Source organism: Laetiporus sulphureus, assembly GCF_001632365.1.
Source record: "Laetiporus sulphureus 93-53 unplaced genomic scaffold LAESUscaffold_7, whole genome shotgun sequence".
Classification (NCBI taxonomy): Eukaryota; Fungi; Basidiomycota; class Agaricomycetes; order Polyporales; family Laetiporaceae; genus Laetiporus; species Laetiporus sulphureus.
In genome coordinates this window covers 544,586-556,236 of record NW_024468516.1, presented here as the reverse complement: position 1 = coordinate 556,236, position 11,651 = coordinate 544,586, and the positions used below count along the sequence as shown (strand labels likewise).

The window sequence follows — 11,651 nt, the reverse complement described above, 5'->3', positions numbered from 1 at the left end:
TACACTGGATACAGAGCTAGTTAGTGACCAAGGTATCTGACAGCCACAATAAACGTAGATGATTCTAACAAAGGTATGAAGGTATAATGACTGGATGAAGATCGCTCGTGAGAGATACAAATGCATACATGTTCCGCGATGAGAACGAAGAATGATGAGGAGATTACGCAGGATGTCCGTTTCATCCATTGTCTAGAATAACTAAGCTGTCTTAGTCTGTCCTTGCGGCGTAGAAAAAAGGTCATTGCAGCTCGCTGCCGCCGAACCCGGCGAGGTCGATGAACCGCGTCGTGCGCTTCATCGCGCGCGCATCGAGCGTGACGTCCGGCAGGCCGTCCAGCTCGTCGTTCTCCTCCGCAGACTCCTGCACCGCCTGCTGCACGTGCCGCTTGCACAGCATCCGCCCGTCGAGTTCCCAATAATCCACAAGTCGCTCGGTGCACTGCGCATACTCGCACAGAAGGTGATCGGGGTGGTACCGGCGCCCCGAGTGTGAGACGGCGCAGGGCCCCTCGATGGGCTGCCCGCACGAGCCCGCAGCGCAGAGGGACTTGTTCGCTTCGTGATAGTGATAGGCGCAGAACGGTTTGCCGTCGAAGACGTAGAAGCTTTTATCCGGGAATGGTTTCTACGATAGGCAACGATCAGCGATGGTTTTCCAATGCATACAGTCGTGCAATCATGACCCTTACGTGACATATGTGGCAGTTGAAGCACTCCTTGTGATACTTGCCCTTCAGCTGCCCATCAGAAGACGATACAGCCTGCTTCTCAATGGTCAGGTTACAACGACGGCACTATTGAACAACATCAGTACCATCCTACGCCCTTCTCATCAACAACCTTACCTTTGGCAGATACATGTTCTTCCAGCACTGTTCACAAAGCACGCTACCGCCCTCCATCTGGATCCACCGCCCATCTTCAATCACCATGGCGCACTTCGTGCACACGCGCCGCTTCTCCTTCCTATGCTTATGCTTCTCCTGCCTCCCCGCAGGCAGCGTCGGACTCGTGTGCGAGCGCGTGGGCAGTTTCCCCGCTCGTACCTCAGGCGAGAGCGGAGTGGAAGAACTACCGAGAGCAGCCGTGTCTTCAAGCAGCGTCTCCATGGCGCGATCGAGCCGGTCCAATGCGCCGGTCGACTTTGCCGAGCGCGCTGTATACGACGATGCAACCGTGGACGCGGACAGGCTGCGCATAGGCGGATGATGAGACGACTCGGGTGAGGTAGGCGAGATGGGCGAGTAGTGTGACTCGGAGCCAGCCATGGAGGGAAAATGCACTTGCGCCTCTTTCGACGCACTGCCAGCGCCATCCTTCCTAGATCGATCATCGTCATCACCTGCCTCCGACCGCTCGTACGGCAACCCATCGTAGTCAGACTCGGAATCCGCTCTCGGCGATGGCAATGAGATGCTATCCGAATCGGACGCCCGTGGTCTGTGGCCAGGCATATATGTAAACTGGCTACCTTCCATCCCCTTCTCCTCCTTAAACTTCTCGAGGAATGGCAGGCGGATTGCCGCAGAGCCTGGTGTCGCGGGTAGCGGTACCTTCGGAGGCTCCGCTGCAGGGGGAAAGACGCGCTCGCGATGCATGCTAGGGACACGGCCTGCAGGGCTGGAGGGGGACACGATGGTGGGTGTTGGAGTGTTTGTGCGTGACAAAGGAGAGGGTGAGCCGGCTGAGAGGGGCGACTTTTGAGACAGCGGAGAGCGGGGCGATATGGTCGATGCAGAGTGCGGGGAGTGGGGCGATAAAGGAGGCGTGTTTCCTTGCACTGCGACACCGACGGTGTAAAAATCAGCACGAATTACAAAGGATAGCTCAACGAGACTGATGCCTGACTTACCAAGGTTTGTCACCGATGCGATATCCAAGAACTTCGGTGCGTTCGCCCTCCTCCCATCCATCCCCTGGCCAGGCTGCATGTCAGGCCGATCTCGCGAGTCTCTACTTCCAGTGCCAGGATACGCGCCAGGATGATTCGGAGTGTTCGGTGGTCGCACGAAGGTCGCGGTCTGTGCCATGGCCGCAGCTGCAAATCCTCTCCGGCCAACGCCTGCCATACCTGCTTCGCCACCAATGTTGGTGTTCAACGGAGGCATAGGTGCCCTTGAGGACACCGGTGGTTGTGAGGACGTGTGCATATAAGTAGGAACTGGAGGAGCGGGCGCAGAAGCTGTCATCGGGTTCGCGCCGAGGTTAGACGGACGCCGATCGAACATCGATCGGCCTCCTGCGCTCGAGGGGCTCCGAGATCGACTGCCGGCCTCCAAAGCCTGTGGCCGTGGTGGAGGAGGTGGTGGGTTGGCACCGAGGTTAGATGGGCGGCGCTCGAATGAGGGACGTCGACCAGTATCGGTACTCTGAGGCATGGGCCCCAGGCTGGCCGTGGATGGTGCACGAACACGCAACGACTGCACAGGAGGCAGACTTGCGGTAGAATCGACGCGAGGCCGCGGTGGCAAGAGTGTTTCTAGAGAATCTGCGTCCGAGTTGGCTTGATAAGGGCGCTGCTCGGACATGGATGCAGACGGTACGCTCGCAGTGGAGTCGAAACGCGGACGTGGTTGCTGCAGGAGCTTACTACTGTTATTAGGAGAGCGCGACGGCAGAGGCGCGGTGAGCGGGCCATTCCTATAATCAGACGTGGAATAGATGACTTCGTACCCATCGTCAGAAGGCGGAGGCTGACGGCTCGCATTAGACGCAGTGCGAGCACGTTCCAATGGCGCTTGACTTTGAGGTATTAGCGCGCTTGAGGTAGTGCATCTGGGTTCGGAATGAGCATACGGTCCCGGAGAGTTGGCTCTCGCCCCTGCAACAGGGCGCTCAGGCTGAATCTGATGCGGTACAACACCAGCTTGATGCGGACGCGGCGCTTGTACAGGTATGGAAAGGCCTTGCACAATTTGACCCATCCCGAAAGCGTGTTGTTGCTGTTGGAGTGCGTTCGGGGGAAGAGGAGGAGAGCGAAGACCGGCAGTGGATGCAAGAGTTACAGGACTTTCAGGTTGTGTGGGGAATGGCATTCCCTGATACTGCATGTCTGGAGGAGGGGAACGAGTGCTTCCGTACGGGTTTACAGCGGTAGGGAATGGAATAGCAGATGGTATTGGAGCGTGTGGACCAACGAGAGGTGCATTAATCCGCGCCAACGCTGCCCCGCCAGAGCGACTGTTCATGGGTCGAGGTGCTTGAGAACCTCTGCGAGGACGCCCTGGCCCCGAATGCGGAGCAGTGTGTCCATCCCCTTCGCCGGGAGGACGGGAGGCAAGTGACGGAGCGCGCATTCGCGTCTGCTCTGGACGAGCAGAGACGCTGGTATGCTGCGAAGCGGGGCTACTCACTTGGTGAGAACTTACCGGCTGCTGAGCCTGCAGCGTTTTGGAAGCAGGGAACGCCATTTCGCCTTGATAGCTCTCTGGATCAAGTTCGATGGCGGTGAGCGGGGAGATGAGGCTGGGGTGTTTGTTGATGGGAAAGGATGATTCGGTTGCTGACCCTGGGGTGCAGACATGATCTCCAAGTTCGTGAATAGGTACCGGATAGTTGCAGCTAGAGCATTTGACGGTTGGCAAGACTTGTGATATGCGCCCTGAGTCTGGTGCGGCCGGGGCAAGGAGTTGGGCCATAAGGAACGTGTGGGTAGTGTGGGATGCGTCGTCTGCGTCGTTGGGAGATGCGAATACGACGTGGGACGTTATGCACGTCGGATTAGAGCAGCGAGACGTAGGCTACCTGAGAGAGAACATGATCAGAGAAGTGAGAACGTGTCGAGCGTGAGCAAGTGCGGCAAGCGAGCGACGTTGCGGTTTATCCGTTGCCACAACGCCAGTCTAGTCTTTCTTCTCCGCAGCTTTTCGCCTCAATGGCACCGATTTGCGGTCTTGTGCTAGTCTGTGCTTCTAGAGCATCCTTCGTTCAACCAAGCGACTTGATCATCAGCACGTCGTTTAATCGCCCGACTAACTGCAAAGCCTCCATGTCCTTCAAGTCGTTCTTGGAAGCCACTACGATGCGCCAAGCGGCCACTAGCGTAACGTATACTCATGACGAATGATCATCCTATCGTTGAGCACGTTCGTAAGCGGAATAACTACCTTTGCCCCTCGAACAGCAATGCACACGACCATCATCAACAATTTTGCCGACGGAAGCGCTCTACCATCGAGATCCCATTTCCGACGACTTGAAATTGCTGAGGACCCTGCAGGTTCTCCGACACAATCTGATCTCCTTGCTATATCCACGTCATTTTGTGGGGTAAGCTCTCACGTTTCGGACGTTCACTGAACGTGCATATCTCATAGTCTGAACAGAAGCTTGCGCTGAGACGTTTGCTTTTCATGGAATGAACAACATCGCACGTTGCCTTATCAGTTCTCTCTTGCACGACATGACGACTCGGGTATCACCCAGAGCCGGAAACAACATCCGTCGGCCTCCGTCGACGCGATGGACAGGAATCGTATTGCGGACTTCCAAGACGTCCAAGTGCAGTCGCAGCCGATGGCGACCCATTGCGCGAAATTGGCTTCAATGATTTTCACTGCAAGTAGTGACGTTTGCATGTTCAGCACCATTATCCATGACTGACTTCAACACTCTATCAGCGCTCCGGGCAACCACGCGGATCGTTTCGCCCACCATCAATTTCAGCTCTCACGATAAGCGCCATGTGATGTCTCGTCGCCACAAGCTCGAGCCTTCGTGAAGCTGGTGGCTGTCTTCTTAGCACTAATGTACCGTTTGCTCTCATGAACATCGTGTCCGGATAGACCAGACGGCAGTGCTGTACCCATACGCAGTACGTGTGAACTTACCCGCGAGCTCGGTGAGCTGATTTCGCAAAAAGAGGACATTTAATCACCGCATATCTTCGTCTCACACATACGCGGAGAGAGATGCGGTTGAAGCGGCCGAAAGGTCTGTATATGCGCCTTATCTCACGATCTTAGAGCCTGCGTCCCATCCATCTGGCAGTCAGAAGCCGCAAACGCCTTCGAAGAAAAGTAATCGAACTGGCATGCTCACATGAGTACGTGTTTCTCGGTTGGATGCATGTATGCAGTAAATGTGGCAGACAAGAAGAAAGTGGCGTGTCTTCATGCAGATTGTCAACAAGTCGCGACTGTGGTTCCCCTATCATTGACACAATGCTATCGCTTTGTCTAGCTCGAACGATCGTCACAATGCAGAGTACGATTTTGTTGAGCTAACGTGAGACAATGCCAAGTCTGTCTTCTCAGGATACTTCTATTCATGATGCAGCTATGCTGATATTCCACAGCTCCGGTCCGGATTCACAGCGCTCCGCTTGTGAAGTTATGCTCTCAGGATGCATCGCAGTTCGCGATGCATGGAAGAACGAAAATATCAACGTCAACGTTTGAGGATGTCGATGGTACGTGCGTGCGATTTGATGCGATGTACCGAGGCTATAGGCGGCGTTCATTTATTGCTGTTCATTTCACATTTGGCGTCTCTTCCCCCTTCCTGGTTCGTGAGACCCAGGCATCCTTATGGAGATGATCCCTTGATCTTGTCCTTCACACGGACATAGTCGCTTGCAAGACCGGTGATCGTACTGCGGGTTATTTTCCGCAGCCTTCTGTGCCTGATTGTGCGTAGTCTGCCCGCCGAGACAAGCGTCGGCTGTCTTGTGGCAGCGACTTCAACATTCTGCCCTTCGTTCTCCGTCGTGTTCCATTGCTCGCGTGCCCGAAGCGTACGCGGCGATATCACTGCTACTACTTCCAGAGACATCGTGCATTATAGGCGTCTGCTGGAACTCTTTAGTTACCGCTCGAGCCTCAGCCGAACAGCACTGTCTTCTCATGGCGTACTAGTCGACAGCAAAGAGGGTGCATCCTAACTATCGCTGAGCCTGTGAATGAATTGCTCGGAACATTTTTATGTCGAGTCAGGATTCATGCGAAAACTGATGTCATATTTCGTTCAGTGCGTTACGGCATTTCCCACATGCATAGCAAGTCTTGCTTGTCGTTTGCAAAACAATTCTAATGTGCGGCGCCGCGTGGTCAATGACATTCCTAGGAAGCCTTCTCGTGTTGTAGCCGCTTCATGTGAGAAAGTGACTGTATCTACGATTGCATCATACTAAAACGAGTCCATCATGGTGAGCAGTCACGATTGGCATGTGCTCTGATATGCTTCTCAGGCTTTATGAGAATACGCTCCATCAAGCTCCGACCTGCTTCTCAAACGCTTTAATAGCAATTGCACGAGGTCCACTCTCTCACTCTGTGCATGATGCGAGGTTCTGAAGATTCGACGCGCAAAAGTGATGTGATTGAGAATCAACGACTCAATTGCATTCAATGGATTGTCGAACTGTGACGTTTCATTCCATGCTCACAGCTCCGGACCTCCGGTCGACCGTCGCATGTCTGATCATCAACATAGCCTTTTCCTGTCAAGGCGAGAGTTGCGTTATGTTGCTAGGACGGACAGGTATGCATAAGTACAAATGTTGAGAAATTGACCGATTTGCACGCGCAGGTGGTTTCAATCAGCTACGACAAATGGATCATGTCGCCTATCGCGGTGATAGATGCTGTATCAGTTTACTTTATGTCAACGTCATTCAGAATGATCAACTCTGAGGTAATAATGGGTTGATGCCATCCGTCCTCGTTACGAGTACTCACGCGTGCTTTTCTGGTATGCAGATCGTCTCGAAATAGCCACATGCATGCTCTTCCCACAGGCTGACGTACTGACTATGGCACATCCTTTGACGTGTCGAAGCCTCCGTTTCCTGCATGGCATGGAAGCGTCTTTCCCGGTTTCCCGCGGGACAAAGGTGGTAAAGAAGGACGCGCAGTGCGTTCAGCGCTCTCACGATACTATCATTCCTTGACTTCCGTTCCCACTGTCAGTCCCCGAAACGTACCTTTATAGCATCACGAGGCAGAGAAGGTGTCCGCGGCATTCCGATGACTTCCCTTCCTACGCTGAGCTCGGAGCTGTGTCTGTCCCTTGTTTGGCTCATGACTCGCGTCTTCTTCCGAGCTGGCCGTATACTGACTCCCGCTCTCGCATTGCCTCACAGATCTTTGTTGGCTCCTACCCAACCCATTCATTCGTGCGATTTTGCACTGGGGCATTACATATGCAGCGTTGTCAGCTTAGAATGATTCTCGTTCACCACCCACATGCAACCGTAACACGCCATCAATTCCGATGAGAAAGCCTATGTAGATGCAGGTGAGTCGCCTACGCTTCAGCAATTGTTCCGATGCAAGGTTCTGCGGCGTTTTCCGTGGTGAGTGGACCATTTCCTGTTCTCTTCTTCATATTCCGGGGTGCCCTGAAACTGGAGCTTCTCGCCTTTCCATCAGGTTCTAACAGAATTTGCTCAGTGTCCGTAATCATGGGTGAGGTCCAACTTATCAGATAAGACAACAATCAAGCTCAAGGTTCGTCCTTACCAAATTCGCGTCACCGGACATGTCTCTTCCGACACCGGGATCGGGCGGACGGAGATGGCAGGCGAAGTCTGCAGACAGGTCCAGTCCACGATCGGTTCGCGGGACAAGAAGATCTCGGGCATCAGTGCTTCGGTATCTCAACCAGGTTGCAACATTTCGAATAATCGAGCTCAACAGACAGGAAGCGGATGACGGACGATCTGGGCGTCAGCATCTCGTCCGTCGCCTGAATGCAATCGTTTCCTCGTGATTACATAGCCGAAACGGTTTCATTTTGCTAATCTTATGGACCTATGCCGCTTTCGTAACATAATAAAAGACGTAATCACACCCATTCACTTCGAAGTTCATTCATGTGAACTGCGGAAGCAGATGCTCGACAATCATGTTGCACGTCGTACGTAAAGGCACTGGCTGGCCAACCCGCAGACGCCTTCGAGCACCCATCGTGCACACCGTGGCGTCGCGGTCAAGGAGGAAATGACATGAATAATAGGCCCTGACAGTAGAAGGTCCAGGGCATATACGCGTAGTAATCATGAGGGACCATCACGGAGCGACATCGAAACACATCCTCTTGACATGGTGCTTCTCAAGAGGAGTCCGCATCAAACTATCAGCTTCACAGTATGGTGATATGCCGAACCATGCGGTGTACATAAGGCAACCCCACCTGTGCTACATCCCAGCACCGGAGGCAGGATACTGGTACTGAGCTTGTGGTTGGCATTGCGGTTGGGCTTGTTGCTGCATACTGACATTGCCGAGCTGCTGGAGTCGCTGCTGCTGGAATTGAGGTAGCTGCGACCAACGCGAGAAGAAACTCTCCCATTGATCTAAAATTGACGATGAGCAAACACACGGACGAACATGTATAAAAAATCGACGAACTCCACTCAAACATTCCTTCCGGAATACCTTCCATGAAAGCGGTGTCCGCTATCGCAAACTGCTCCAGGGTATTCGAGGCCTGCGGCACGTCCAGCACATTCATCACCTGTATGTTGCCGGAATTAGAAGCATCGTCCATCATCGGGTTTACATTCGAGTAGCTCCCTCCCGGCGACGAATATTCCTGTGCGGTCGACTCCTGCTGCTGCTGACTTTGCGGCGTATATTGCGGTTGCGCCTGCGAGCCAGTGATAACTAATGGTGACGACCACGCATACGCAGAGGGTGCGAATTCAGAGCGGGCGGACGATAACACGAGGTCATTGCGGGCTCGAACGTCAGACATCGCGGTTGCAATCGCCTCACCTTCCTTTCCATCACTGCTGATGATGGTACCAGGAGGCACACCATCAACTTGACCTTCCTTCGGCTTTGAAAGCGCTACAAACACGCCACCGCCGGGTCGTGACGGGTCCTTCTGGAAGACAAGCCCGCCGAGGGGAGGCTTGACTTTAACCCCGCCCGTCGGATTTAACGCCGGAGCATCAGCAACATCCGGAGGACTCTGCGTGGCCTCAAATAGGAGTGCGATAATCTCGGCTGTCTGTAGAATGTATCAGCAAGCACGGTAGGTGAAAGTCTGTGAGTGTGTCTCAACGGACCTTTCGTCGTGCTGACATATGGTCTGGAGAGAGGGATGCCTCCCATCTCCGGATACAGTCGCGGAGTTTCCTTAATCTGGCTTGTGCTTCAGGGTCCCGCCGCCGCGCCCAAGTGTGATACTATCAACGTGAGAGACAGCAGACGTCAGCCAAGGAAACATGTAGAATGGACTAGTAGGCACGCACCTGCACAAGCGCACATGACGTCGCGCAATATGATACAAGAAGCCAGACGTCATACAAACGCTCGTGGGCATCCAGCCAGTCAATGGCCTGCCCCGTTAGCTGCACCAGCTCCGTCCACTTTTCAACGGTCAGGGCGAACTTGAGGTGCGCAGGGCATGCGTAGGATATGCGCATGAAGACGCGCCAGAAAATCATGTTGACGCAGGTGAACAACATGAAGAGCAGCCCTAAAATGCCATCGTAACTATGGCCTAGAATTCGGGTCAACGGAAGCCTACCTGCATTACGATGCGTGTCCGTCCCACGGAACTGCAGGTCATCTGGTAAATTCCTCCTCCACGCGTCAATGTCGTTGAGTAACGTGTGAAGCTGCTCGTCCGTCGTCACATTGAGGCCAGCAGGACTGTCAACACGTGCGATCAGTCGGTCGACCTGCATGTTATAAAGTAGTCTCACGTATAGATGGTCTTCAAGACCCGCCCCAAGATCACACTCAACCTCACCAACTCATCCATATACCGATCATTAGGATCGCCGGACGATGGGAGACGGGCGTCACAGTCTTGTACGTCAATCATGAATGGATGCCCATACGTGAGACTAATCCTAATACGATAAATCAGCGATCAGCACTTCAGTCCATGCAGAGCGCCCAAATAAACTGACCATCGGTCGCTGATCACACATATACCCCATAGCCGCCGTCGCATCTCAATATCTCGCCTGATTGACTCGGCACGATGCAACCCAAGATCCTGAGCCTACAATCGCGGCGCATATAGTCAATGAAAGGGCCAGATTTCAGTATAACAAACAAACAAACCATGCGTATGGCACATCCCAGGCGAATCCACAACGCTGACAGTGCGTTAGGTACGAATTGCGAGTGGCAGTCACCACACATAGACAGGATCAGCAGAGCTTGCACATTCACAATCGAAGCGGTCGACAGCACGTCTTCGGCCTTGATGAGGGTATTCACCGCGTGTCGGATCGAGTCGTATACGCCCTGGGGCACTTCTCTCCTTGCCGCTGCGACAAGGCAGATAGAATAGAGCAACATAGGTGGCGGAGGATTGCTCGCGACGAACTCCTCCCGCGTTACGACAGGCAATAGCGGTGCGACCTCAGAAAAGTAGGCGTTCACGAGTCGCTCCAGCACATCGCGTTCGATCCGCATATCGATCGGCTTGGGCAGCGCCAGCTGCAATTCACCCTGCTGTGGTTCATGTATACGAATCACTCCGTCGCCGCCCGCGCTGACGTCCCATGAATGGTGATACCGCATGTCGTAAGATTCGTAAACGCGCGAAGAAATCATGGCTTGCGAATGGAGCATATGCGCTGGAGACGTAGGACCTGTCGCGCCATAAGCATGCATATAATAACGAAACAGGTTGTGCACAAACTAACCATAGACCTTCATCTCGCCGCCTTTGCTGTGTTCTGTGCGAGGGGATGACGTACGCCGTTCTAATTCTTTTTCCTTCTCTGTTGCTGCTAGGGCAGCCGCCTCCTCTTCCATCTTCTTCTTCTTGAACCGCGTCTCTGTGATGGGCAAGAAAAATGTACACTCGAACCCGTATTGCTTGCAGTGCTGGCATACTGGCGGATCGGCGTCAGGGAGAACATCACATCTGTACAAAAGGCACGAGCATCAGCCGCCGTACTTTATCCTAAGCAATCGGAATGCTACAACATGGTCGGTGAGGGGATGATACCACCGGCACACCAAGGGGGTCGCTGGATAAACAACGCAACACAAACCTGATCTTGCGACTCCGACAGCTGTCACAAGCGCGCTGAGTTTTTGTGCGCTTCTTGGTGTCGACGACGATGCTGGAGCTGGAGCCTTGTGTCGTTGAGCGTGTGAGGTCATTGCCAGAATCTGTATCCAGATCATTAGACGTCCTGCTGTGGATGTCATCAACGCTAGACTTCCTTTTACGCTTGCCAGTGCTTGGAGCTATTGGAGCTGGCGACGGCATTGCTGGGCTGCGCACAGTGTCTGGATGGCTTGTCGGCGAAGTGCCATACATCATCATACCTGTGGCTGGGTACTGGGGGTAAGAGGGATATCCATGAGGGTATGTGGTATGGTGAACTGCATAAGAGTAATGGGTGTGGGCCGGCACGCCAGCTGGAATGTGAGAACTCTGGCCGTTGACTGGGGAGGCGGAACTAGCAGGTTGGTGGAACGGGGATGGAGAAGACGGATAGGGATTCCCGTTAAGCGGGCTATATCCTGGATTCATCACGTAGGGAGGGGCAGTAGGACCTGGATAGGGCTGAAGATGGGCGGTGAAACGAGAAGGGGCAGGCTGCGGCTGCTCCCGGACGTTCGAAGTGCGAGACGCTGACAAGAATAGGACAATGAGTGGTTAGTGAATAATTGAGCATGCTGAGTTGCAGTGGAATATGTTCAGCGAATGTGCTCACAGTTGCGGGA

At 53.7% G+C, this 11,651-nt stretch overlaps 3 protein-coding genes across 3 annotated transcripts; 1 reads left to right on the top strand and 2 right to left on the bottom strand.

Moving 5' to 3' along the window:
- Window positions 1-241: 241 nt before the first annotated feature.
- LAESUDRAFT_646486 (uncharacterized protein) lies at window positions 242-1,112 on the bottom strand (the record flags this gene model as incomplete). Its single annotated transcript, XM_040903988.1, has 3 exons — window positions 242-628; window positions 693-797; window positions 849-1,112. 3 exons carry the CDS (start codon window positions 1,110-1,112, stop codon window positions 242-244), a joined length of 756 nt encoding a protein of 251 aa, XP_040767375.1.
- Window positions 1,113-5,253: 4,141 nt separating this feature from the next.
- On the top strand, window positions 5,254-6,242 carry LAESUDRAFT_514397 (uncharacterized protein). Its single transcript, XM_040902755.1, has 2 exons — window positions 5,254-5,413; window positions 5,972-6,242. Exons 1-2 carry the CDS (start codon window positions 5,348-5,350, stop codon window positions 6,131-6,133), a joined length of 228 nt encoding a protein of 75 aa, XP_040767374.1. The 5' UTR covers window positions 5,254-5,347; the 3' UTR covers window positions 6,134-6,242.
- A 1,899-nt stretch (window positions 6,243-8,141) lies between these two features.
- On the bottom strand, window positions 8,142-11,457 carry LAESUDRAFT_646138 (uncharacterized protein; the record flags this gene model as incomplete). Its single annotated transcript, XM_040903960.1, has 10 exons — window positions 8,142-8,299; window positions 8,355-8,958; window positions 9,017-9,136; window positions 9,203-9,429; window positions 9,481-9,605; window positions 9,659-9,808; window positions 9,869-9,963; window positions 10,026-10,561; window positions 10,616-10,839; window positions 10,970-11,457. The coding sequence occupies 10 exons, from the start codon at window positions 11,455-11,457 to the stop codon at window positions 8,142-8,144; spliced, it is 2,727 nt and encodes a 908-aa protein (XP_040767373.1).
- Window positions 11,458-11,651: the final 194 nt, after the last annotated feature.

What these genes read in the sequence shown, in the direction of transcription:
- LAESUDRAFT_514397 (XM_040902755.1), top strand. Translation starts at nt 5,348, where the DNA reads ATGCATCGCAGTTCGCGATGCATGGAAGAACGAAAATATCAACGTCAA. An exon ending in AACGTTTGAGGATGTCGATG is followed by an intron (nt 5,414 to 5,971) that starts GTACGTGCGTGC and finishes TATTTCGTTCAG; the next exon opens with TGCGTTACGGCATTTCCCAC.